This window comes from Dermacentor andersoni, chromosome 5, assembly GCF_023375885.2.
Source record: "Dermacentor andersoni chromosome 5, qqDerAnde1_hic_scaffold, whole genome shotgun sequence".
Taxonomy (NCBI): domain Eukaryota; kingdom Metazoa; phylum Arthropoda; class Arachnida; order Ixodida; family Ixodidae; genus Dermacentor; species Dermacentor andersoni.
The window spans coordinates 98,758,876-98,783,874 of record NC_092818.1 but is presented as its reverse complement, the minus strand read 5'-3'; the positions used below and the strand labels follow the sequence as shown (position 1 = coordinate 98,783,874).

The window sequence follows — 24,999 nt, the reverse complement described above, 5'->3', positions numbered from 1 at the left end:
AAAAGACAAGGTCGGTGTACATGGTGATTCATATGATTTCATGAATATATGCTGATTATAGCTCTGTATTACGTATCTTTTCGTCTATTTTTCATGTTCATTATGCACTTATATCGTCTCCTTGTTGCTTTTGCTGTTGACCTGAGTGGTAGTGGCTCATAACCACAGTGGAGAATTGCCCATGAATTGCGTGGTTAAATTAGGTCGATAAAAACAAGGGAACTAACAATATGAATGTGGGAACTTAGGAAGTAAAATTTTTGTGAGAGTTAAAAAAAAAACAAGCAATCAGAAGAAAACCATGAGGTAAAATAAGACCGAAAACTAATCATACGTAAATAAATATCTAGAAGAAGAACCACGGTAATCGACTTGATTCAATGACGTAATTTTGGATTGCCAAGTAAACATTTCTGTGACTGAACCCAATAATAGAGGCTCCGAAAGACAGAATCAAAGACAGATATATCTAGGCCAATATTGCGAAGCGGGGTTTCCATTAATATGTTTCTTATTGCAGGAAAACGCCTACAACACAACAAGAAATGGTCTATTGTCTCCGATTTGCCGCAGAATGAGCATAATGGTGAGGAGACCAGATCAGACCTGCACCGCCATGCGATGTGCAGGCAGCAACATTTCTGGTGAGCATAGGGCGAAGAAGGCAGGAAAGCATACAGCACTTTGAAGTTTGATGCGCAAGAGGAAAAACAAATGTTCAAGTTTTGACCAAAAAAATTGAAGACTACTACAGACTAGCAAACAACTTGACTCTCTATGAATTCGGCTTCGGTTCTAGGGATCAGAAAGAAGGTTAACCGTTCAATAGTTGGCTGATTGAGCTGAAAAGTTTAACCAAGAACTGCGAATTCGGACTTCTTGAAGAACGCATACTACGCAGCCGTTTCGTTCTTCGTGTTAGAGACTTGAGGTTGCAGCAGAAACTTTTGGCGGAAAGCCCTTCTTACCAAAACATTTAGTGCCTTTCCACTCTGTGAAGAAGGACAACAAGAGAAGCTGTATTGGGATGACTGTACAACTAGAACGATATATGTGGTTATTACTATATTGATAAAATAAAGACACATACACGTAACTTCATAGCTTTTATCGCCTTTATTTTTTCTCATTCGTTACCACAGTGACCATAGCTTTGTGGTCGCTGTGGTACACCGCGGTCAGTTGTACTGCTATGCTAGGTAAGTTCTTGCTGTTGTAATCGCACCGCTGGCCCGAGTTGTTGGGGTCTCGGTGCTGACGCCCGTTATTGCCAATGGGTCGCAAGCCCCAAGGGTAGCGTTGGCCTGGCGGCCTGGGGCACTGGAAGCATCCGAAGGTCCCGGCAAAGCATGAGAAGACTGGTAACAGAACAACTTGTTTATTCTAACATAGCAAAAGAGCGGCCGGTCAGGTCGACCGAATTGGAGAGACGGGAGAGCACGTAACTCAACAGTACAAATCGGAGCCTCTCCCCTGGCGTCCGGGGGCAGCTGCTCTTATACTCTCGGCGTCGCGGTCCAAAAGGGAAGGAGGGAAGGTCACGGGATGAAGGTCACGGGACGGCGCAGCAGGAGCCCACGACGGCGCGAACTGTCGGGCCGAGAGACCTGCTGAACCGAGTGTAGTGACGCATCGCCAACCTTCACCCACACGACGGCGTGAACAGTTGAGCCGAGAGACGTCCAGGCTCCTCATTCGGGGAACTCCGCTCCCCGGCTGCCGCGCTTTGACAAGCGAGGGCACACACACACACACGCACACACGAAGACACGTGGCACTGAAACACGCCTGGACACGCTTGGCGGGTAGGCGTTGCGGCGGCGTCGAACAGGCCAAAATGTCCGCCGTTTTGAACAAAGCCCCGGCGTCCGTTGCATCCGCGCCGGCATTACCGCGCGTTGTAGGCGAAACGTAACAGACCGCCCCGCCGGGGGAAGGAGATCCCGATGGTCAGGGGACTGCATCCGCTGTCCGGAGGGATGTCGCTCGATGATGCTCATAACCGAAGTTGGGCGTCCTTGGGCGTTTCTTGAGCGCAGCGCACAGAGAAGGCCTCGTTCTCACGTTCAGGTGCACACAGGACACTGCAAAGTGACTTCGGGAGAGTTGACATTTTTGTTCTCGTTTCCGGCAAGCGTTAGAACCACGCCAAAAGTCAACCGCTCAGTCAGCAAGCACGGCACAACCCTCACTAAGCCCTGCCAGGCTCTTTCCCCTTTTATACTGCTGCCTAGTTCCTTACAGTAGTTTAGCAGCACTCAGAACGCGTCCACAAATCGGAAAATTGCACTAGAAAGCACATCATCACTTTGAAACACTACACAAAAGCAATAGGTTAAAAATCCTGCCTCAGGAAGAAAAACATCAGTAACAAGCAATTTTGAGGCTGATTCCCACGTTAGGGGCTTCGACTTAAGCCATCGGCGTTACCGTTGAGACTCCCCTTTTTGTAACGCACCTCAAAGGAATATTGTTGCAAAGCGAGGCTCCAGCGCAGGAGGCGGCCATTTTTGGGAGAGATGGTCTGCAGCCATTGGAGAGGGCAGTGATCCGTTTCAATGATAAACCTCGAGCCAGCTAGGTAACATGACAATTTCTGAACGGCCCACACGATACACGCACACTCTTTCTCGGTGGCGCTATACGCCTGCTCACGACTGGTCAGCTTACGACTAGCATACAGGACGGGGTGTTCTACTTCTCCATTTTCCCGTTGGCACAGTACAACGCCCATGCCTCGCTCACTAGCATCACACTGAACAACGAACCCTTTTGTGTAGTCGGGCGATCGTAGCACAGGTTGGCTTGTTAGGGCGCTCTTTAGGGCGCTAAAAGCTCTTTCCTTCGTCTCATCCCAGACGACTGTTTGCGGCTCTGTCTTTCTTAGAGCATCCGTCAAGGGAGCCGCGATATCAGAGTACCTGGGGATGTACCTCTGATAGTAGCCGGCGACACCTAAGAACGACCGAATATCGGTCTTCGTACGCGGTTGCGGGAAGTCTCGCACAGCGGCCACCTTTATTTCAGAGGGGCGGCGACGACCCCGACCAATCACGTGTCCGAGGTAGACAACCTCGGCCTGTGCTAACTGGCACCTGGGAGCCTTGACTGTCAAGCCCGCATCGCGCAGGCGGGTTAGCACTGCCCGCAAGTGCGCCATATGCTCAGGCCAGGATGCGGAGAATATCGCTACGTCGTCTAGATACGGTAAAGCGAATTCTTGCTGTCCCCGCAACACTTTATCCATGAGGCTTGAAAAGCAGTATGGCGCGTTCTTCAAACCAAAACTCAAAACTTTAGGACGGAATGTCCCCATTGGTGAAATGAACGCCGCATACCTACTAGCCTCTTCTGTAAGTGGAACCTGCCAATAACCCCTGACAAGATCTAGGGTGGAAATAAACTGAGCGCTGCTCACTCTCTCAAGGCGCTCCTCGATGTTAGGGATCGGATAAATTTGATCCTTAGTGATGGAATTAAGCCTGCGGTAGTCGACGCAAGGACGAGGTTCCTTGCCCGGTACCTCAACTAAAATCAAAGGGGAGGTATAATCACTCTCACCCGCTTCAATAACACCGAGCTGTAGCATTTTCTTTACCTCAGCCTCCATAATATCGCTCTGGCGGGGTGACACCCGGTACGCCTTGGATCGTACTGGCTCTGGGGAGGTAAGTTCTATGTCATGAGTAAGGACAGAAGTCCTACCAGGCCTCTCAGAGAACAGACCTTGAAACTCTTGTAAGAGCTGGTGTAGTTCGATTTTCTGCTCAGGCGACAGCGATGCTTTACTTACTAAGTCACTAATGACTTGATCGGTGTCTTTCCTGTTCGTCACTGAGCCTAGTCCCGGAAGCTCGACCGGAAGCTCTTCTAACTTTCCCGCATCGGGAATTTCCTCTCCAGTATCTGGTGCCTTTAACGCTACAGGCTCAATTTTATCCCGTTCGGGCGTGCTCTGAATACTAGCTTGCTGCGCCTCTGACCCTTTCTCATCGTTCAACAACGTCGGCCCCGCAACTACCGCCTTTGCAGCGAGCTCCCGAACCTTCGATCTGGTTAAGGCCTGAACGCTAGCCTCACCAAACAAAAGCCCCTTCTCGCGCAGGAGGTGATCGGACCTGTTCGAAAATAGGTACGGGTACTGGGGGGGCAGCATAGATGACACTGCGGCCTCCGTCTCAAGTGCTCCGAAAGGTCCTTCAATAAGCACTTTTGCTACCGGCAGACACACGCTATGAGCTTCCACTGCTTGCTTGATCCATGCGCACTCGCCCGTGAACATATCGGGTTCTACGTAAGAGGGATGAACTACATCCATCGTAGCTGCGGTATCGCGAAGCACTCGGCACTCTTTCCCGTTCACGAGGAGGTCTCGCATGTAAGGCTCGAGAAGCTTGATGTTCTCGTCAGTGCTGCCTAATGAAAAAAACACGACTTTTGGTTTTGTTTCTGGGCACTGCGCCGAAAAGTGACCCGGGTTCTGGCACGTATAACACAGGCGCGCTTGCCTCGCCTCGAACCGCTTTCTGCGTTCGGCTTCGGCTGCCGCCGTCTCCTTACGTTCGGTCGGACACTGCGCCGAAAAGTGACCCGGCTTCTGGCACGTATAACAAACGCGCGCTTGCCTCGTCTCGAACCGCTTTCTGCGTTCGGCTTCGGTTGCCGCCGTCTCCTTACGTTCGGTCGGACTGCTTTCACTCGCATCCGAACTACGTGTGTCCCCCTTTGCTCTCATGGGCGTGAACTTTGGCCTCTCAAACTTGGAGCCAAATTCACCCTTTTGACCGTCCTTAGCTCCGCGAGCCCGACGCGTCACAAACTCCTCGGCTAACTCAGCGGCTCTAGCCACCGTACTAACGTCTGGCCTATCCAAGACCCAGTACCGCACGTTCTCAGGTAACCGACTATAAAACTGTTCTAGCCCGAAACACTGCAGAACTTTCTCGTGGTCACCAAACGCTTTCTCTTCTTTGAGCCACTCCTGCATGTTTGACATAAGCCTGTACGCAAACTCTGTATATGACTCACTTTTGCCTTTCTCATTTTCCCGAAACTTCCGACGGAACGCCTCCGCTGACAGCCGGTACTTTTTTAGCAGACTCGATTTCACTTTGTCGAAATCCTGTGCCTCCTCTCTCTCCAAGCGAGCGACTACGTCGGCCGCCTCGCCGGGTAACAAAGTGAGCAAGCGCTGTGGCCACGTTTCCCGAGAGAACCCCTGCTTCTCGCACGTTCGCTCAAAGTTAACCAGGAACAAACCAATGTCCTCTCCAAGCTTAAACGGCCGCATCAGGTCAGTCATTTTGAACAATACTCGTTCTCCTGCACCGTGTGCCTGACTTCCATTACGAGCGCGTTCCATCTCTAACTCGAGGCGCTTCATTTCCAAAGCGTATTCACGCTCTTCTTTTTCTTTCTGTTCTATTCGTTCACGCTCATCTTTCTCTTTCTGTTCTTTTCGTTCACGCTCATCTTTCTCTTTCTGTTCTTTTCGTTCACACTCATCTTTCTCTTTCTGTTCTTTAAGTTCACGCTCCTGTCTTTTTGCCGTCTCCCTCTCCTCGATGGTCTCAAGGCATTCCGACAGCTCGTCATCCTCAGCTTCTAACTCAAGAATAGCCCTTAGCAGTTCTGGTTTTCTGAGTTTGTCTGAGACATCCAGACCCAACTCTCTCGCAAGCTCCAGCAATTTCGGTTTGCGCAACGACTTCAAATCCATGGCTGCTCTGAATGCTGCTTTCTCTACTGCCTACTATTGTCTTGCCGCAAACTAACCCGGTAGCAACGACAACCACAATTACCAGCTCTGTTTCTAACACTAACAAAAGCCTGGCAAAACTCAGAAGAAGAAAGTCCCGCACTCACCAAACCTCGCAGCCAAGACTTCAGCGCAGTCGTTCCGCTGCAGGCAACCAGTCATCACACAGGGCTCGTTGCACTGCTCCCGGATGGTCGTTGAGCTGCTCAGCATACAGTCAACCGCATCTCTTCGCTGCTGGCCTCCGTTGTCGCGATCTCACCGCTGGCAACCAGATGTTGTAATCGCACCGCTGGCCCGAGTTGTTGGGGTCTCGGTGCTGACGCCCGTTATTGCCAATGGGTCGCAAGCCCCAAGGGTAGCGTTGGCCTGGCGGCCTGGGGCACTGGAAGCATCCGAAGGTCCCGGCAAAGCATGAGAAGACTGGTAACAGAACAACTTGTTTATTCTAACATAGCAAAAGAGCGGCCGGTCAGGTCGACCGAATTGGAGAGACGGGAGAGCACGTAACTCAACAGTACAAATCGGAGCCTCTCCCCTGGCGTCCGGGGGCAGCTGCTCTTATACTCTCGGCGTCGCGGTCCAAAAGGGAAGGAGGGAAGGTCACGGGATGAAGGTCACGGGACGGCGCAGCAGGAGCCCACGACGGCGCGAACTGTCGGGCCGAGAGACCTGCTGAACCGAGTGTAGTGACGCATCGCCAACCTTCACCCACACGACGGCGTGAACAGTTGAGCCGAGAGACGTCCAGGCTCCTCATTCGGGGAACTCCGCTCCCCGGCTGCCGCGCTTTGACAAGCGAGGGCACACACACACACACGCACACACGAAGACACGTGGCACTGAAACACGCCTGGACACGCTTGGCGGGTAGGCGTTGCGGCGGCGTCGAACAGGCCAAAATGTCCGCCGTTTTGAACAAAGCCCCGGCGTCCGTTGCATCCGCGCCGGCATTACCGCGCGTTGTAGGCGAAACGTAACATTGCCAAAGGTTAAATCTATACACGACCAGTGACGTGTGGTCGGCACACTGACGTCTGCGTAGCATTCAATTCCAAACCGTTCCAACAGGAAGTATACAATCCATTGGCCGTCGGGGTGCGCTAGGTCGACGTTAAAGTCGACGATTGGTGGGCGTTACTTTGCGTTTTATTATACTTTTAGACCCTCCAATGGGAACGAAGGAACGCCGCCATCCCACGCTTTATATATGGCCATGAAGGTCATGCGTCCTACATGGCTGATAAGATTATAACATTCAGAGTGACCGCCGCGACTAATAACATCACGCGGAAATGGTAATGCACTTTATACATAGACGGAAGACGATAACGTTCAGAGCGGCCACCGCGTCTTGTTTTTGTCAGCATTTCGAACAATTTTTTTTCCAGATCCTAGCCATAGACAGCTTCCCTGCAAAAACGGTGGAAATCTGCCGTATTGATCGAAGAGCAAGGAAAGCAGTACTTCCAAGAGATAAGATAAGCGCAGCAGACGGGGGAGCACACACAATACGAAAGGGAACTCAGTTGCAGCTGAAAGGAAGCTCCGCAGTAAGTGCGGCTACCAGATTCGTCAACAGTGCGTCAACAGCGTCGGAAACTGCCCAGCGAGGGGATAAAACTGCAGGAAGTGCGGGGAACCAAACCATTTTGCCCTGGTTTGCAAATTACTGGTGCGCCACAGAAAACGCCATCGGACAAGGAAAAGAGCTGCGGGAGGCACGGGCAGAGATATATCCTTTAGAGGCATTTTTTTTTCTTGCTGGACTAACGATCAAGTCGCTTGAAGTGGATAGATGGATAGCAACAGTTTACATCGAAGGTCAACCGTTAACACGCGAACAAACTGTTGCGTTATCTCGAAACATGAGCCGGCAAAGCTACCGGATAAACCGAAGCAAGCTTGCTGCGCGAGTCTCACAGAGTTCTTTCGTCATAGGGCAATGGCAAAAGCGAAAATCGGGCTTCTGCTCCGCGCTAACAACAACAACAACAACAACAACAACAACAACAACAACAACAACAACAACAACAACAACAACAACAACAACAACAACAACAACAACAACAACAACAACAACAACAACAACAACAACAACAACAACAACAACAACAACAACAACAACAACAACAACAACAACAACAACAACAAAATGCGAAGATCAATTTTTCGTCGTTGAACAAGACGTTCCAGTCACGCACAGCGGGACAGTCGCTGAACGACCGGGATTCATATACCGCATACAGACAGTTGCCAGTGGGGAACCATACCCCCCCAGCACAACCTTTAGCAGAGAGAGAGAGAGAAACAACTTTTGTAGTGAGCCCTTAGTGACGGTTGGTGCGTGCTGGCACCAGATGGGGTGGAACCATCTTCTCAGGTCCCATATGTGTCCAGCAGTTCCTGGCCCCTAGCCGCCAGCGCGAGCTGGGTCGGTAGGTCGGGGTTGGACAACAAGGTCTCCCATCGCTCGGGGGGGTTGGGGCTGGGGAGGGGGGGGGGTAGGGATGGTGGGGGGTTCTTGAGCTTAGTGCACTCTGCAAGGATGTGTGCTAGAGTGCCTTTTGACCGTCTGCAAAAAGGGCATGAAGTGTCATGCTCTGTTGGAAACATCTTGTGCAAGAGCACGGGATGCGCTAGTGACCCCGCCAGCGTGCGTCGCACGATTGTTTGCTGCATTCGGCTGAGTTGCGGATGCGGACGGGGAAGCCTACATCTGCCGCTTCTGTACATTTGCGCGATTTCTTTGTAGCTTGTCACGGGGTGCGGTAGCTCTGGCTCGTCCTCGGCCCGGATTGACAGTTCTCGGGCATAGTGGTCGGCGAGTGTGTTGCCTTCCATTTGCGAGTGAGCCGGGACCCACACGAGCTCAACGGCCCGTCCCGGTGATTTGCATTTGGTGAGGATCGCTAGTGCCGCGGGAGAGATGTTCTCCTTGCGGTAGCTTGCGTAGGCTGTCTGGGAGTCTGTGACCACGGTCCTCACTCCCGGTTGTGCGAGTGCGAGGGCCACGGCCACTTCTTCTGCTTCGTCTGTATTCGTCGTCCGTATCGACGCGCCTGTGACCAGTTTATCGATGGTGGTGACGACCGCCGTTGCTCTGGTCCCGTGCTTGGGAAGCGAGGCGTCCGCGTAGAGGACCTCGGGGTCCTCTTCCAGCTGCCGAGCCAGTGCCTTGGCCCGCGCAGAGCGTCTCTCGTTGTTCCTCCCCGGCTGCATGTTCCGGGGGAGGGGCTTGGTCTTAATAATGTCTCTCCACGTTGTGGGGAGCGGCTCCGTTGTCGGTTGCTGTTCAATTTGCCATCCTATCTTGCGTAGGACGGCCCGACCGTGCTCTGTCCGGCTCAGCCTTACTCTCTGGTGGGATAGGTGTGCTTCCACCAGCTCTTCCACCGTGTGGTGGGCACCCATTTCCAGCAGCTTCTGCGTTGACGAGTAGACTGGGATGCCCATGGCGAGTTTGACTGCTGTTCTTATCGACGTGTTCAGCGTCTCGCGGTTCACCTTCGCAAGCTGGAGGTACGGGGCAGAGTACGTTACGCGTGACACGACGAATGCCTGCACCAGGCGCAGTGCGTCTTCTTCTTTGATTCCTCTGTTCCGGTTGGTGACTCTCCGGATCATGCTCAGGACTTGCTCTGATGTGGTCTTGATTTTGTTGACGGCTGCGTGCGCCTTGCCGTCGCTGCGCAACAGCAGGCCCAGTATCCGGATCTGCTGCGTTGGTTTGATCTCTGTGCCGTCGATGGTGATGATTATGTTCGGCGGTGGCTCTTTCTTTGGTCTTCCGGGCTGTACCATGAGCAGCTCCGATTTCTGTGGAGCGCAGCTCAGGCCACAGGTCGTGGCATACTCGTGGACGGTCGTTGCCGCTCTCTGCAGGGCTTCCTCCGCCCAGACATCGGACCTTTAGCAGATATTTTCAGTGGACTCGGACAATTGAAAGGTGTGGAATACTCATTGAAACTGAAATATGGCAGCGTGGGAACTGTCGTGTCGGCTCGGAGAGTTCCCGAGGCGCTGCAAGACGGAGTACTGACGGAACTGCAGCGCATGGAACAGCAGGGTGTCATCACAAAGGTAAATGAACCCACCGAATAGTTGAGCCACATGATAACTGCGGTGAAAAAAGACAAAGTGCGTGTTTGCCTTTAGAAGACGTAGTTCCTCGGCTGTCCGGGGCAAGATTCTTTTTTCCACGCTGGATGCTGCATAGATATTTCGGCAAATTAAACTAACAGAAGAAAGTTCTAAGATCTGTACTATGAATACGCCATACGGGCGATATCGCGTCCTCCGAATGCCCTTTGGAATATCGTCGGCTCCCATACATTTTTCAGGCTTGAATGCACCGCTTGTTAGACAGCCTGTTTCGTATCGCGGTTGTAATTGATGATATACGGGTTTGAGGCAAGACAAAGGTTGAACATGACTACAAGAGAGAGAGAGAGAAGGAAAGAAGGAAAGGCAGGGAGGTTAACCAGACTGACTACAACCTGACACTCTTGCTGACGCGCTGCCATTAGCAAAATCTGCGACTTAACGAAAAGAAAGTGTACCTTCCTACTGACAAAGGTTGGTTACGTGGGACACATCCGCACGTCACAAGGTCTGCGCATCGACCTATAGCGGGAGCAGGACATCCTGGAAATACTCGAGCCTAGGACTATTAAGCAATTGCAAATTTTTCTCGGCACAATGAACTTTATACAGCTTTTCATTCCCAACGTGTCTGTCTTGATCGAACCGCTTAGGGAACTACTGCGAACTGATAACGCATGGGTTTGGACTGCAAAACAAGCCAGTTTTGCAGCACTGCGAGAGGCACTAATAACAGCACCAGTTCCTTCCTACTTCAACCCAAAGCAGGCAGTAACGCTTCCGGTTGATGCCAACTAGCTGGGCGTAGGGGCTGTTTTGATGCAACATGACCATCCAGTCGCCTTGTCGTCCAGGTCTCTCACAGAAGCACAGCGATGCTATGAGCAGATAGAACAAGAAACGCTTGCAATAGTTCAATGATGCACAAAGTTCCATGATTACATTTGCGGCCAGGCAGACGTGATCGTCGAAAGAGATAATCGGCCTTTGATGAGAGGATTACTGAATATCGGTATCACAATCCGCAATTCGCAACTACGCGCGGGGGCGCATTTCCTCCGAAACTCTCAAGGTCCTAAAGAAAGCTGGTCGACAGCACTTCGATAGCACCGCGATCATGTGGTTCCCAGCGCCAGTCGCCACCCCCACTGACGAGGGCCCCCTAACTTCAACGGGGTAGCACACCGCTCTGCGCGAGAGCTGACCCGCCGCGCAGAATCGGAGGCCGCCTCTTCGAGTTCGGAACTCCTGGTTCAAAACAGGCGAGAACGCTTGGTCAGATAGAATGACATCACCAAGCACTACCAGCTAGGCAGGTGGTTATTGCCCCCACCTCACCCCAAACTGAAACGTCGCCAGGCAGTTGTTTGGCGACAACTACAGACACAAACCTTCCCCAGTCCAGTGCGATGCGGCACATTTTCCCCGCGCAATACACGAGTGCTCTTTGCAAGTTATGTAAGGAAACTAGAGCGACACTCTCACACATGTTGTGGGAGTGTCATGTTATATCAGCTACAATCACAGTAGTTCCGGAGGTTCTTGCGTCGAAGTGGGCCGCCGCTCTGCGCAGTTCCAACCTCAAGACGCAAGAGTGGGCAGTCCAGCAGGCCCGAGAGGCGGCGATGAGGCAAGGTCTTGAAGTCCCCTCATGGGAGACATGAGCCCGGATCGTGAAACTCTGCTGGATTTAAAATAAAGTTGTTTTTATCCATCCATATCAATGTCCACTCCGTTTGCAGCGCATGCACCTCAGCTTGCAACGTTACACAATAACATTGCGATACAAACCAGGTAAAGAGCTACTTTTAGCGGACGATTTATCGTGGTCCCCCAGTAAGATTATTCGGTTTCGTCTTCCAATGCAGTTTCAAGTGAATGTCCTTGAATATGTTTCAGCGTCGAAGCAGCGCCTGAAAAACACTGCGCGCCGCTACAAACGGGGATCCCGCATTTGTCACTATCAGTGAATACGCAGAAATAGCGTGGCCGGACAACAAGCAGGGGATCCAAGAGCCGGCAAAACCGTAGTGAACCTACAGGGAAGCAGTTCACGCAAAAGACAGGCTAGTCTTCCGCAGTAACAATTGTACCGAAATCGAAACGGGCAGAACTAATGCATCTCCTTCACGCAGCGGAGCAGATAAGATGAAGGCAAGGGCCAGCAGTGTAATGTTATAGCCAAGTTTGTCCGCAGATATCAAGCAGTTTTGTGAGTCGTGCAAGATATGCGAAATGCACCAGCTGCGAAAGCAGACAGTGGCCCTTCTGAGCCATTAAGTTCCGACCCTACCATGGGAGCCCGTAGGCGATGATCTGATTAACTACATTGGCCGGGAGTTAGCCGTTATGGTGGACTTTTATTCCTTTTTTCTTCGAAATCCGAGAGCTTCACCCCGCCACAGCTAATACGCTCAATACAGGGTGTATGCAAGTGTTTTCTGTGCATGGGCTACTACAAAACATGTACAGCGACAACGGACCACCCTTCTGTAGCAGCGAGTTCAAATATTTTTTGAAGCAAGCTAGACATTGTGCATTTCACGTCAAGTCAGTACCACCCGTACAACAGAAAAAAAAAACTGTTGAGGAGGCAGAGAAGCTGCTACAGAAGTGCTTTCTCCGAACACCAGATATTGAAATTGCTTTGCTTGAGTGTTGTAATACCCCCAGGGATCATGTTCTCAGGTCTCCTGTGCAGAGCTGGTGGAACGGCAGATGCGGACCCTGCTGCCGGTACCACCAAAGCACCTGGAACAGGAAGCAATACCAAGCAAAGATGTTCAGGACCGCCTTCAGGCGATCCGCCGTCAGCAGAAAGCTTACTACGACCACAATGCCAGAAACTTGTCCATGCTGACGCCACAACATGTAACTAAATACGACATTCTTCAGAGAACGTGGACTCCAGCTATTGTTCTACGGCCAGCCGAAACGCCAAGGTCTGTGATTGCGTAGACCGAAAGCGGCCGTGAAATCCGTCACACACGAGAGCGCCTGTGAGAAGCAGCAGCTCAACCAGAGCCAGAATCATCCTAACCGCGGGTTTCCGAAGACGACGACCTCCATGCCGGAGAACAGCAGTTGCGCACAAATACAAAACCACGTCGCGAACCCTGTCGACACGCGTTGCCAGATCGAAGTTCTAGATTTTCTCAACATTAAATGAGAGATGTGGACAGATGGCGCTCAGCCTACGTAAAATGCCAGTTGCATGGGTACCTTTTCCATCACATGATTTATGTGTGGCAGCCAGTTGAGAGAGGCGTTATAAATCTCTCCAAGGTATTTAATAGACTGTGCCATTGGTATGGCTTGATGGTGGTAAGACAATGAGATGTGCACTGGGTCATGTATCGGAAAAGCGTGAATGGCACATTTCCTAGCATTGAGTAAAAACTGATTAACATCTAACCATCTCTCCAGGGTACAAATTTAAGTTTGTAGCCGTCGATATAGCGCGTAGACGTCGTTTTCAGATGCGAAAAACGCAACATCGTCTGCATAGGCATAAGTAGTTGCTTCAGGATAACGCTTTCCTTTTCTTCATTCTCACTAAAGTTCTTTTTCCCTTCACCCGATCCATGCATACATTAGCTATTTCAATGAAAAATTTGTCTCGAGCACCTACATACGCTGGTGCTCATGAAATTTATTTGTATTGTTTATATCAGTTTTGTTTAAATATGAGTGAGTGAGTGAGTGAAAACTTTTATTGAGTCTTTCAAGAGTGTCGTGGTTACGAGGTCTCCGTCGTCTTCATCTTCTTGGCGCTGGCGACTTGAGACTTCTCTTCAGCAAGGGTGGGCCCCTATTCCAAGGCTCCACTGAGTCGTGCTGCATCGCTCGCGTGCTGCACTAGGGCCCTTTGGGCCGTGAGCTCGCTGCTGGTGAGCCGACTCTCCCATTGCTCCGCACTCGGGTGTTCATGTTTGTGGAATGCTTTGTTGCGTTCGCACTCCCAGGTGATGTGGTAGAGTGTAGGTGTGGCACCGCACCAAGGGCAGGTGGCCCTGTATTGTGTCGGAAACATCTTATTGAGCACGTGTAAGTTGGGGAAGGAGTTTGTAGTCTGCGCCAGCTGGTCGCTTCCGTCTTTGTGACGGCTTTGTGTGGTGGCGGATATCTAATTCTAGTTCCTCTATGCAAGTTCAGGGTCTCTGCGTATCCCCCCTCGCAAGCCTGTAGGTGGGTCTCCGGGGCATTCGACCGCCCTGCTCGGAACGCTTCGCCTCGAGCTAGGCTGTCTGCCCTTTCGTTCCCCCCTATGCCTACGTGACCCGAAATCCAGATTAGGTTGTGCCTGTATACCTGTACGTCTGACGTCTTTTTCTTTCTCCGATTTCTTTGCTGTTTAATTTCGTTAGTTGTCCACCCATTAGAACAAGGTTCTAATTATTGACCATGAGTTATAGAGAGAACCTTTTTTGCCGGTTCTTTCGACTTTGCCACTGCTACTGCTGTCTGGCACACCGCGTCGGGAGGTGGTTAAGCGTGTGGCTACATGACAGGAGCGTGGGAGAGAGGAAATGAGGCTCAAACTCGTTTGGACCTTTGTACCACGTCGAATTTGCACAATGCCCTCGGGAGCACCCTGGGCATAGCCACATTAGTCTTTTGACAGCTGTTATTATCCGCGACCCCCCGCAAAAGCATCGCATAAATTGCAGCGCTTACCTTTCTCCTAACGCACAAGTCTAGAGGGAAGATAGATAGAATTGTAGAGAGGAGGGGGAAGAGGAGACAGAGAATGGATAGAACTGATGCAGTCATGAAACGGGTGATTTTTCATCTTGGATTACATATTTATTTTACTTTTTGTGTTAGTTATTTATTAACCAAATTCTTTTATTCATTCAATCATATCACCACCCTATTCGTGGCCTATCCCCCATAGTGGGTTTGTGCCATTTGTTGAGGATTTATCATCATCATCATCATCATCAAACGGGTGACCCTTGCCATTCTTCGCTCGCAGCTCCCACAAGAGAGGCCGGGGAGGGGAGATGTATGGGGAAAAGGTGACGTGAGACGGAAAGGAAACACTACTACTACAGACACGATGGGTGGCTGCGGGCAAATGGTACATTTAAGTTCAAGGCACGGTACGGTACGTTTCTGCTATTTATAAAAAATAAGCACCATGAAAATTTGTCAAGCGGACAACTTACGCAGGGCCTGCAGAAGCAGAGCCGCATTAAAGCCCACCGTATAGTCTAGAGGACACTACGGAAGCGGTCACACCTCAACACATCTGTACCCGCTGTACCCGCCATGGTAGCTTTGCGGCTATGGCGCTGCTTGAGGTTGCGGCTTTGATCCTTACCGTGGCAGCAACGGGGGCGAAATAAAAAAAAAAAACGCTTGTGCACTTAGATTCAGGGACACGTTAAAGAATTACACCACGGTGTGAAAATTAATCCGCAGTCGGCCACTACGGTGTGCTTCATAAACCGATTGGGGTTTTGATACGTAGAGCTCCATAATTCAATTGAAGTGTAATACTTCTGCCACAATGCGATATGCCATGTGGGGCAATGACAATGCTCAACTGTCTCAGAGGTTAACAAATATGGCGCACAACAACGTCTCCATGAAAAATCTCTCCTTGAGTGTTGTGTGTACTATGCAGAATAAATGCTGAAGAAATTAAATATTCACCGTCAACATCGGCGCTAATTATTGTCAGTCAAAGCAAACAGCACAAAAAGCTTCGCTTACATTAATTCCCACAGTGCGTGGGATCCGCAAATTTTTAAATCTTTTAGTTTTGTTAGTTGCTTTCGTGTTACACTGGGACGCCGGTGTCGATACCTAGAATGTGCTTTTGTGGGGCACCAGCAATGGTCATAATTTTAAGTTTGTTGATGGCAAATAGATACATTACATCATACAACCCAGTTTCTGGGCAAATTTGCTGCCTCCGATGTCTCCACGGCGAGTTTTGTTCCTTGAAAGTATATTTTTCCGACCGTGGGTCAGTAATTTCAATTCTTGGCGTCAGGCTGTAGCGTTTACGCGGAGTACAATTTGTGTGGGTCAATACTTGACACAGTTCATCCACGAGAATCAAACGAATACAAAATGTGTGCGCAAAAATTTCTGCACTAAACCTTATGTTCTAAACAAGGTCAAAGAAAAAAATAAACATCATTACCGGTATTAACAGTATAAAGACCTCCCAAAAGCGCATTAAATATTTATCACTTCCGAACTAAAGTATGCTGATAAATATTTTTGTGTGGTTTGTGTCTTTGCTTATGACCTATTTTTTTCCTCGAAGCAAACATCTCTCCCAGAGTGTTTCTCACCAGACTAAACTTTGAAGAAATCTATTATTCACCGTCGACATCGCCGATGATTATCGTGATTCAAAGCAAACACCACAGAAAGCTTCGCCTACATCGATTCGCACAGTGCATAAATATATGCATGCGTGTAACTTGCGTATGTTTATTAAGTACGCGCATACTAAATGAACATGTCAGTATGAGTAAATGCATGGGCATGTAACGTTTGTTTATTTTTTTTCTATACACCATACATGTATTTCATAGAATAAAATGCGAAAAATAACTATGTTAATACTGCATATATGTACATACACGGTATATGGTTTTGATATCGTAAAATGTAAAATGACGTTATGTTCCGTGCTTCTTTTGTATGTTCTTGCGTGTGTGCAGAGAAAACATCGTTTTGCTTTTCTTTGTTTGTATGCTATTGCCACTGCAAAAGTGTAAAGGTTCAGAAGCCTTCATCAGGCATTTTCAGCCTTTACCCTCTGCCCCTTTAGCGAGCTCTGCATTGACAGTTTGCTGAAGAATAAAGATAAATAAGGAAGAACATATTCTGTCGTTTCTAGTCCGGAAAATACAGCACGATAAATCGGTATTTCGGAAATACGTTACTTCGGACTTGCGTTAGAGGCTACCCGAAAAACCGCGCTGCAAGGTGAGTCATACCGAGACAGTAAATGGCTTTATCGAATAATCGTTTTTGCCTATCTTGAGAGTAACGTACAGACATTTAGGAACGCTTAAGCTACAAACATGAGCCCCATGACGTTAAAATGTTTTGTGAAGAACAGTTATTATTATAGCGGGCGTCATGTCTGAGATAAGATGCGACGCGTCACAGGCTGCTCCAGGATGCCTCATGCAACCTGCGATGTGTGCCTCCGTCGTCCATGAACGCGGCACAGCTTCCTTGAGGCACACACCGTGCAGCTTCACCGTTTCACCTGCAAACGCCAAGGAAAAGCGCAAGAAACGTGTCGGGGCTTTTAAGGAGAAGGCTGCTTTTGTCATCATGATCCAGTTTAACGTGACGAGGAATCTTTCTAGCGCCGCAGGGGTGGGGGGGGGGGGGGGGGGCAGAAATTTGTTGTCAACTCGACCACTCAAGTGAAAATGCCCGACTACGTTCTTTCGTAAAGCGGAATGCCAGGAAGCACCAGAAAACGGGCCTACACCTTACACTGAAAGTGAAATGCGGTTAATGGGACTTGTTGAACGAAAGAAATGCAAGGGCTATGAGAGACGCCTTAGTTGAAGGCTTCGAATGAATTTTGACCACCCGAGGCTCTCTCGAGTGTTTTCGCATTCAACCCTATCGGCATGCAAACAGTGGCTGAACCCGAGACCTCACCCTCAGCCGCTGAATGCCGTATCCATTGAGCCGCGGAGGGGGTAACATTGTCATGCCGAAGAAACCTGCGTCCTGCACACGTTACTTTCCCCGTGAACAGGATCCGAATGTATGGCCGCGGAGTCTTTGTTACGGTGGCTAGATTTATGTGCACGTTAAAGAGCCCCATGTGGCCCAAACTTCCGTAGTCCCCCATTACGGCGTGCCTCATAATCAGATCGTAATTTTGGCACTCAAAACCCCCTTTTTTGTTACGGTAGCGAAATACAACCCGAAGTCGTCATAAACACAACAATAACACTCTGCTAAGAAAAATGATAATGTCGTGGGAAAGAATGAAATAACAGCCGTAAAAAAGCACCACGGTATAGAAGAACAAATCCCTTTTGACAAAAGTTTCAACGACTTGCTCTAAAATCTAAACGCGCGGGCTTTATTGGCGGTCAGTTGTCAGCAGCAAAATCTACGGCAGAGGGACATAAGTCTTCCTACAATGTATCAGCAATCAGCTAAAATGTGAGGATACGAGCTGCGCTCAGCTGCTATCAGCTTGCCTTGTCTCATAGTGAGATGTTTTTGGCGACGAATTACCATAACAGCAGCCTTATGAAAACCCCGGCGTTATCTGCCGGGCTCATCGTACAGCTGTCCCTGCTTTGTTACGCTGCTTCTACTGTAAGCTACCACGTTATGGTCGTGGGTCAATTACTCGTTCACCATCTGACCTTGATGCTTTCGCCGCGAACTATACTGTCACGTTACCCAAGATTCACTTACGAAGAAGCTCTTTGGGTTCCGCAGAGTCTCCTTCAACTTTCGGCTCGGCTTGTGCGGGTTGTTGCTGGGCGTGTGGACAGAGAAGCAGCGGAAGAACAGCGCCATGAATGCTACGAATATCACGAGGTACAAGAGCGACAGGAACGGGTGCGCCTGCACACAAGGAGCGTGGATTCGAATGAGGAGAATGAAGCACACATTGACACGCTGAGTAGGGCTTTTTATTTGTTTTATTTATTTATTTGTGACTAGTTGAGAGGTATACCGGTTTTGCTAACTAAGAGATAAACATATAAAAGAAGAACACCTGTAGCCACACACACGAAGCGTTTTGCCCCGCCGGTAAGTTAATCTACCGAATAATGAAAATGTACACCGAGCCCCTAAGGCGTCCAGCACCGCCCAAGGCAAGCGCGTCTCGGGATCTCAACGCAACATTGGATGACATTCTGAACATTGCCGCATTTCGCCATGCTGCCGAAATCGTCGTGTTGTCAGCTCTCATTGGCAGATAGTATTGCTACGGCCTTTCTGGTTGGCTCAAAATGTCGCCATCGCATGATTTTACAATATGGCGCATTGTTACAATGTCCAGAATGGCGACCCTTACGCTGCTGGGTCGTTCATTCGCATGGGTACAAAACGAAACCGTCCGCCTCGACTCTCCAGTGGGCGAAACTTTTTTCGGCCGAGAATTCTCGCCTGGCTCTACCCTGATGCAAGCGTGCCAGCGCGCAGTTGGTAATGGCTGCCGCTGCTTCTCGAGTTCTGTGGATATGTTTGGTTACGCTGGCACGGCAAAGTTAGTGCGTCATTAGAGACTGTGCTCATCCGTTCGGCGTGTTTGACGATTACGAGCTCCGACACAGGTTTCGCTTCGACCGTGGCGGCATCTTTTTTATTGTCGAGTTGCTGCGGCAGGGCCTTATGGCATGAAAGCGGCGCATCACGGTCCTCTCGCAGCAGCTCTCTGGGAGAATCGTAATAATTCATCATGTCATCATGACCATGAAATGAAATTTATAGGTTCGAAGAAAAGGCCACCGCCACCGATATCGTAGCTTGGACCCTTTCCTCGGAAAAAGTGACGCTCCAGGTAATTGCGCCATGACAACGAAGCTACATCACTTGGCAGCAATGGTCTGCGGGGCAGTCGTTGTGGCGCACACGACTCTTCACGAGGTAGTTTGAAATCAGCACACGATTTCACTGTCGACAATGACGGTACATGGACACGAACTCCATAGGGCGAGACGCCTTCGCCGAACCGACCCATGTTCTTTAACGATTCAGTGAGGTTTCGTATAGCAACGATGCCGATCTGAAACGTGATCAGTTCACATCAATAAATAAATCTCCATCATCATCATCAGCCTGGTTACGCCCACTGCAGAGCAAACGCCTCTCCCATACTTCTCCAACTACCCCGGTCATGTACTAATTGTGGCCATGTCGTCCCTGCAAACTTCTTAATCTCATCTGCCCACCTAACTTTCTGCCACCCCCTGCTACGCTTCAAGGAATCTGACTTCCAGTTCTCGTCTCTCCGCTAAGTCCCGGTAGCACAGCACGTGCCCGCTTTTTAGCCTGTATATGCTTCTTTTGTCCTCCCTACTGCGCTGAGCCCTATTATATCCCATTTACTGCCCTCCAATTTCTCCAATAGCACTGCTAGACTCGCCTCACTAGATAACGTTCTAGCGTTATACGTTGCCAGGTTCAGATTACAATGGCGGCCTGTCCGGATCCAGGGATTCTTAGCACCCTCTGCTGCGTCACAGGTCTGACCGCCGCCGTGGTCAGTTGCTTCGCAGCTGCTGGGGACTGAGGGGCCGGGGTTTGATTGTTGCATTCATATGGGAGGTTATGGCCAAGTACTGCACCAGGGTGGCCAATCCAGCTCTAGTGAGGGAGTGCGTTACCGGTTCTGGTCACCGGGATCAGGCCGCACTCCAGGCCTTGTTTACGCAATTTTATCAACACGCGGATTTGTTTTCAATCCGGTGGAAAATTGCGCGGCACCGGGATTCGAACCACGGTCCTCTTTCACGCGAGGCGGATGCTCTACCTCTAAGCCACCGCTGCACCACCTACGTGCAATGGCGAGGTTGAAGGATCGAATTCATAAACGTCCTCGGCCCGTATTCACAAACGGCTCTTACGCTACAATTCTTCTTAAGAAAAAATTCCTGCCAATCCTGATGCTGGACGTAATATTATAGCGAAGCTAACAAGCCTATGGCAAAAAAAAAAAGCACGCGCGAACGAAAAGCTTTGTGAATTTGCACGCTCTTCCGTAAGTGCTTCTTGCCATTGGCAGGCCGCCTTCGCAAGCAATATTTCGAACAGTAGGATTGGTTGCAGTTTACCTTTGCGGACAATTCTACCGTGCCAGTTTATTTTTATTATTTTTTTTTCGTATAGAGACCCAGGTTCATGGGCGCGTGCACTCACGGTGATGTAATCTCTGACGGAATTGATGGTCCGGATGCCGAATAGCGCCTGCTGCAGCCTCGTCAGCGGCCCCTGCTCGTCGGAGCGGCGGCACTTCTGGAAGACGTCGCAGTAACCGCGGGTGCCCTCGCAGATGGCCCCCGGTTGCAACTTGACCCCGCAGAATGACTTCATTTTGGGGTGCTGGCACGCTACCTTGCATTTACCTGCGGATGCAGTTTGTAGCTGGAGTGCGGGTGCAGCCACGCAACGCTGTGGATTTCAAACCGCACACTGATGCTACGAGAGGCGTGCGCAACGGGCAACAAGCTCAGCATGAGATAACTTCTCCGAAGAAACTGCCTGTCGCGTAAACTGCTTTCAGCGAACGCAATTCCCGTTTGTAAGGAGCCGCTGTGAGAGGCGACCAAAACTGCTGCATTTTACTGTGACGTGGCGGCCGTATAGCTCTGCGTTTACGGTACAAAGCAAGCCAGAACACAAATACATGGCTGCGCTTACCTCCGCGGGCTTGCAGCTCCAAGTATCAACGAGAATAACGGCAGTGCTTCGAAACGTCCTACCAGACTCGGTCCTCAAGCCGATGCTGTAGCAAATAGGTGACGCCCTGCAACAACTGCTGTGTCACTCAGATACGCGGCGGGAACAGCTGCTCGAATCGTGCGTGCTACGGCCTCCTGGCTACGCTCCTGTAGCGTCGATTCCCCTCCACCAAGGTGTATGTGTCGTGAAGCGCCCATGCGCGCGTTGCACGGAATTGGTAGGATGTGCAGCAGCTGTCACCATTTTTGACATACTACCATCACCTTCCTACCCTGTCTCTCTCTCCTTCCCCAAAACCTTTTCTCTAGCCTGGGGCAGCAGGCTAGACTCTCTATCAATCAGGCCGGTGTCCGTGTTTTCCCCATTAACGTTCCTATTGTGGGGAATCTTATGATATTCTAAGTTTACTAAGCCATCATTGTACGAAATGAGACTAAGAATGGTGTCGTAGCACTGAACTACAAAACAGAATTTAGGAAGTTTAGCTCAAGCAGCTTGCTTAAAAGGTAACCCCTGAGTGATGAGCGATAGATCCCGCAAGACGAAACGAAAGAGGGGCGTCGCGAATATACGTCCTTTGTGAGTCGCTTGTTCACAAAAGAGAAAATAATGACATGCTCGAATTGTTCTTGTCGTGTTCTTTTTGTGTGTAGAACCGTTTATGCTTTGAAGCGCTGTATTCTCCGGTGTTAAAACAACATGCCTTCTTTGAAGCAATTTCACATAATGGAAGTTAGCGACGCCAGGAATGAACGTATGCGGTTACGTATGGGGAACCCAAGCCTCCCACTTTTGCCAGCACATTTAATGGCTCCGTACGAGACGCTCCAGGCTTTTACAGATACACCATTCCAGAACTTAGAATTTCCCTAGATTCGACGTGAAAGGTTTGCACAGCTGACAAATGTCTTGTCTTCTTTAACGACGTCAAGGAGGCCAGTAATAAACCGTGCTTTACTGCTGAACATACGCAGCAGCGTTGATAAAAAGTTTGCCCACAAGAAATGTTTTCTTACATAGTTCTTTACATATTTTTTTCGAGCTTGTATTGTTCTACGTGGTGGCGACATTTAGGAACCATTTATTGTATGCTGAAATTAGGATTGGTGTCGTTTGGTGAACGTTATTACACAAGATTGTGTTAATTTTCGGTTTATAGGTCTCTTTTGTTGATGTAGCCGAGTGGTAGTCCGCCATACATTTATAATGTGAGAATTGTCTTTTCTACATAGACCTGAATTAGATTTCCACAAGGCAGGTAAAAAAAGAACGAAAGGATTTGGATGCCCTAGAAAATTTTGTTGCCAAGATAACATGGCCCCGAGAAACTTTTCCGTGGCAAACCACGATACTACTTATGCAATGCATCCACTCTCCCTCTCATCATTGGCTGCCACCAGACACTCCTCCTCAAGCGATTAAAAAAAAATTCACGCCTTCATGGAATTGAGGAGAGGTTTCCGAATCCACATGATCACTTCTTATGGATACACTTGAAGAACAAATGAAAGCGGCGTCATTTAAGCCCAGGTATGCGGGGGGATTGTGAAACGAACTATGAAGTGGGCCTTTACATCGCTGCGCACTGTTACCATTCCTTTTTTTTTTTTGCAAACACTGCATTTAAACAAATGAAGTCAGCTGTGATCTAGCTCAATCTCTTTGGAATATACTTAAAATTAGCGATGATAAATTTGAACAAGAAAGATGAAATACAATAAATAGTCATTTTCGTAGTAGTAACAATTATTATGATACCGACGCTGGAAGTACAGGAAGCACTGGTATGCGATCACTCGCTTAGTGTAGTGCTTAAAGAAGAGTGTCGAATTTTCTCCGACGTAAATATGTGAGAAAAGCTGAGAGAGCAGTGTATACAGTTGGTAACCTCTATATAACGGTACAGGGAATGCCAGTTAGTGTTGCCATATCGCTAAAACGAGATAAAGAAGTCCGCTAAAATCGGCAAGAGGTGCTTATTGAATCCGCTCACAATGCCATGAGAAAAATGAAGTGCGGATTCCACATACAAGGTTTGCCGAGAAGCAGGCTATGAACAAGCGAGTATAAAAATCCTCTAAAACAGCAACACTGCATCTATGACCATATAAGGCCCCAGTATATTGCATGCGTCAGTTTTCTTGCCTTAAAGGCCAACAGCAGCAATATTTTGTACCGCATAAAACAGTCTAGTATCAGGCTGAGCAGATATGTAGCAACATTTTACATCTGAGATACGACGAGTGGATGTGTCCCAATATATGTGTTATTAGGTGCAGTTTACTGAATAGTGATATCATTTTTCACTGTTGAATTAGAGTTGTAACGTGACAGTTTTCTTTCCTGAAGTCTTTTGACTCATTTTCTTTTTAAATTGACTGGCTAAATCCCAGCTTCGCTTCCAACAAGCACAAGATTATAACTTTTTATTTTAAATGCAAGAAGCTTTTCTGAACTTTTTTTAAAATGCAGCATACTTTACAAAACTCGGTGCAGTGGTTAGCGAGAAAAAACAAACAAACATTATTTTTATATATTTTGATAGAAGCCCCCGAGCTAAACCTTGCTCTTAACAGGAAGCTTTAGCTCGGAGGCTCCTATTCAAGTAGATAGGAACGGAGACAACACCGTATTCGATGACGCTTGCTTCATGAAAAAAAAAAATAGTAACAATGAAGGGGCTGTAGGAAGAGCCTTTTAATTTAGGCTGTCGATGCTTTTATAAAAATTGTTGAAAATCACGAAACTTCCGAAAATAAATTTATTCCGTTTACAAGTCTATAATAAAGCAATAAAAGGAATGTAGCTGTTTAAACTGCACCTAATAATTCATATACAATGGACAAAATTGATATATTATAGGCAACACTGTAAAACAGACCATCAATATGTGAGCAGGACATTTTCAAAACCCTTGTAACATTTTAACAGTTTTACATTTTAAGAGTTCTACAGAAATGCGACATCTGTTTTTGGTTTAGAGTTACAAATCTGCAATATTGGGCCTGCAATTTTTTTAGACTTACCAATGTTCACCCATATTTTGTAAACATTTCAAGTCACAAATAAGATTCTGCTTCCTACGTTCACCAGAATATAACTTTCATTCAAATCGATCAAGGGGTTGTTTCATAAAGGCATTTTTGCCTTTGACATGTATTTGAATAGGCGGCATCGGAGCTGGTCCCAAGGTAAAGCTTTCTCTTATTTAGCGAGAAATTCCGGCAGAACCCGTCTCAAGGTGAATGTCGACGTTAATGCGATTAGCATTGAAGCAATGGGGCGACACACCGTTCTGCCTTCGAAGAGACGCGTTATGTACAAGCCGTGAATGCAGCCAGATTCCTGTTTCGCGCTTCGATGATGATGACGATGATGATGATGATGATTTATTTGGAACGGGACGGTGAAAGTCATCTAGCCTGCTTGCGTTATAATCAGGTAGGTTATACATACTTTCCATTCTAGCGTTTTTGTATACGTTTTAACATTTTTTCTCTTCCTCAAAACTTCTCTATCTACCTTGTAGCTCTCTTTATGCCTGTAACTTATTCGGCCTTATCAATTCCTTCCTTGCTTTATTTTCCAACAATACTCTATACATCTCTTTCTTATCTCGACCGCTGACCAGTTGATGCTTCCGTCCACATTAAGTGCAAGATCTTCTGGAAGGTGCACGCTACCAACGGGTCTCACTGGATGAATTCCTTCGC

At 48.7% G+C, this 24,999-nt stretch overlaps 1 protein-coding gene across 1 annotated transcript in view; it reads right to left on the bottom strand.

Moving 5' to 3' along the window:
• LOC129385039 (uncharacterized) overlaps window positions 1–24,999 on the bottom strand; it is a 39,507-nt gene that overhangs the window by 12,113 nt on the left and 2,395 nt on the right. The window contains exons 2-3 of the mRNA XM_055070872.2: window positions 20,744–20,949; window positions 18,290–18,442 (exon numbers count right to left, since the gene is read on the bottom strand). Coding sequence (XP_054926847.2) covers window positions 18,290–18,442; window positions 20,744–20,945 — 355 coding nt within the window. The 5' untranslated portion in view covers window positions 20,946–20,949. The remainder of the gene's footprint in view (window positions 1–18,289; window positions 18,443–20,743; window positions 20,950–24,999) is intronic.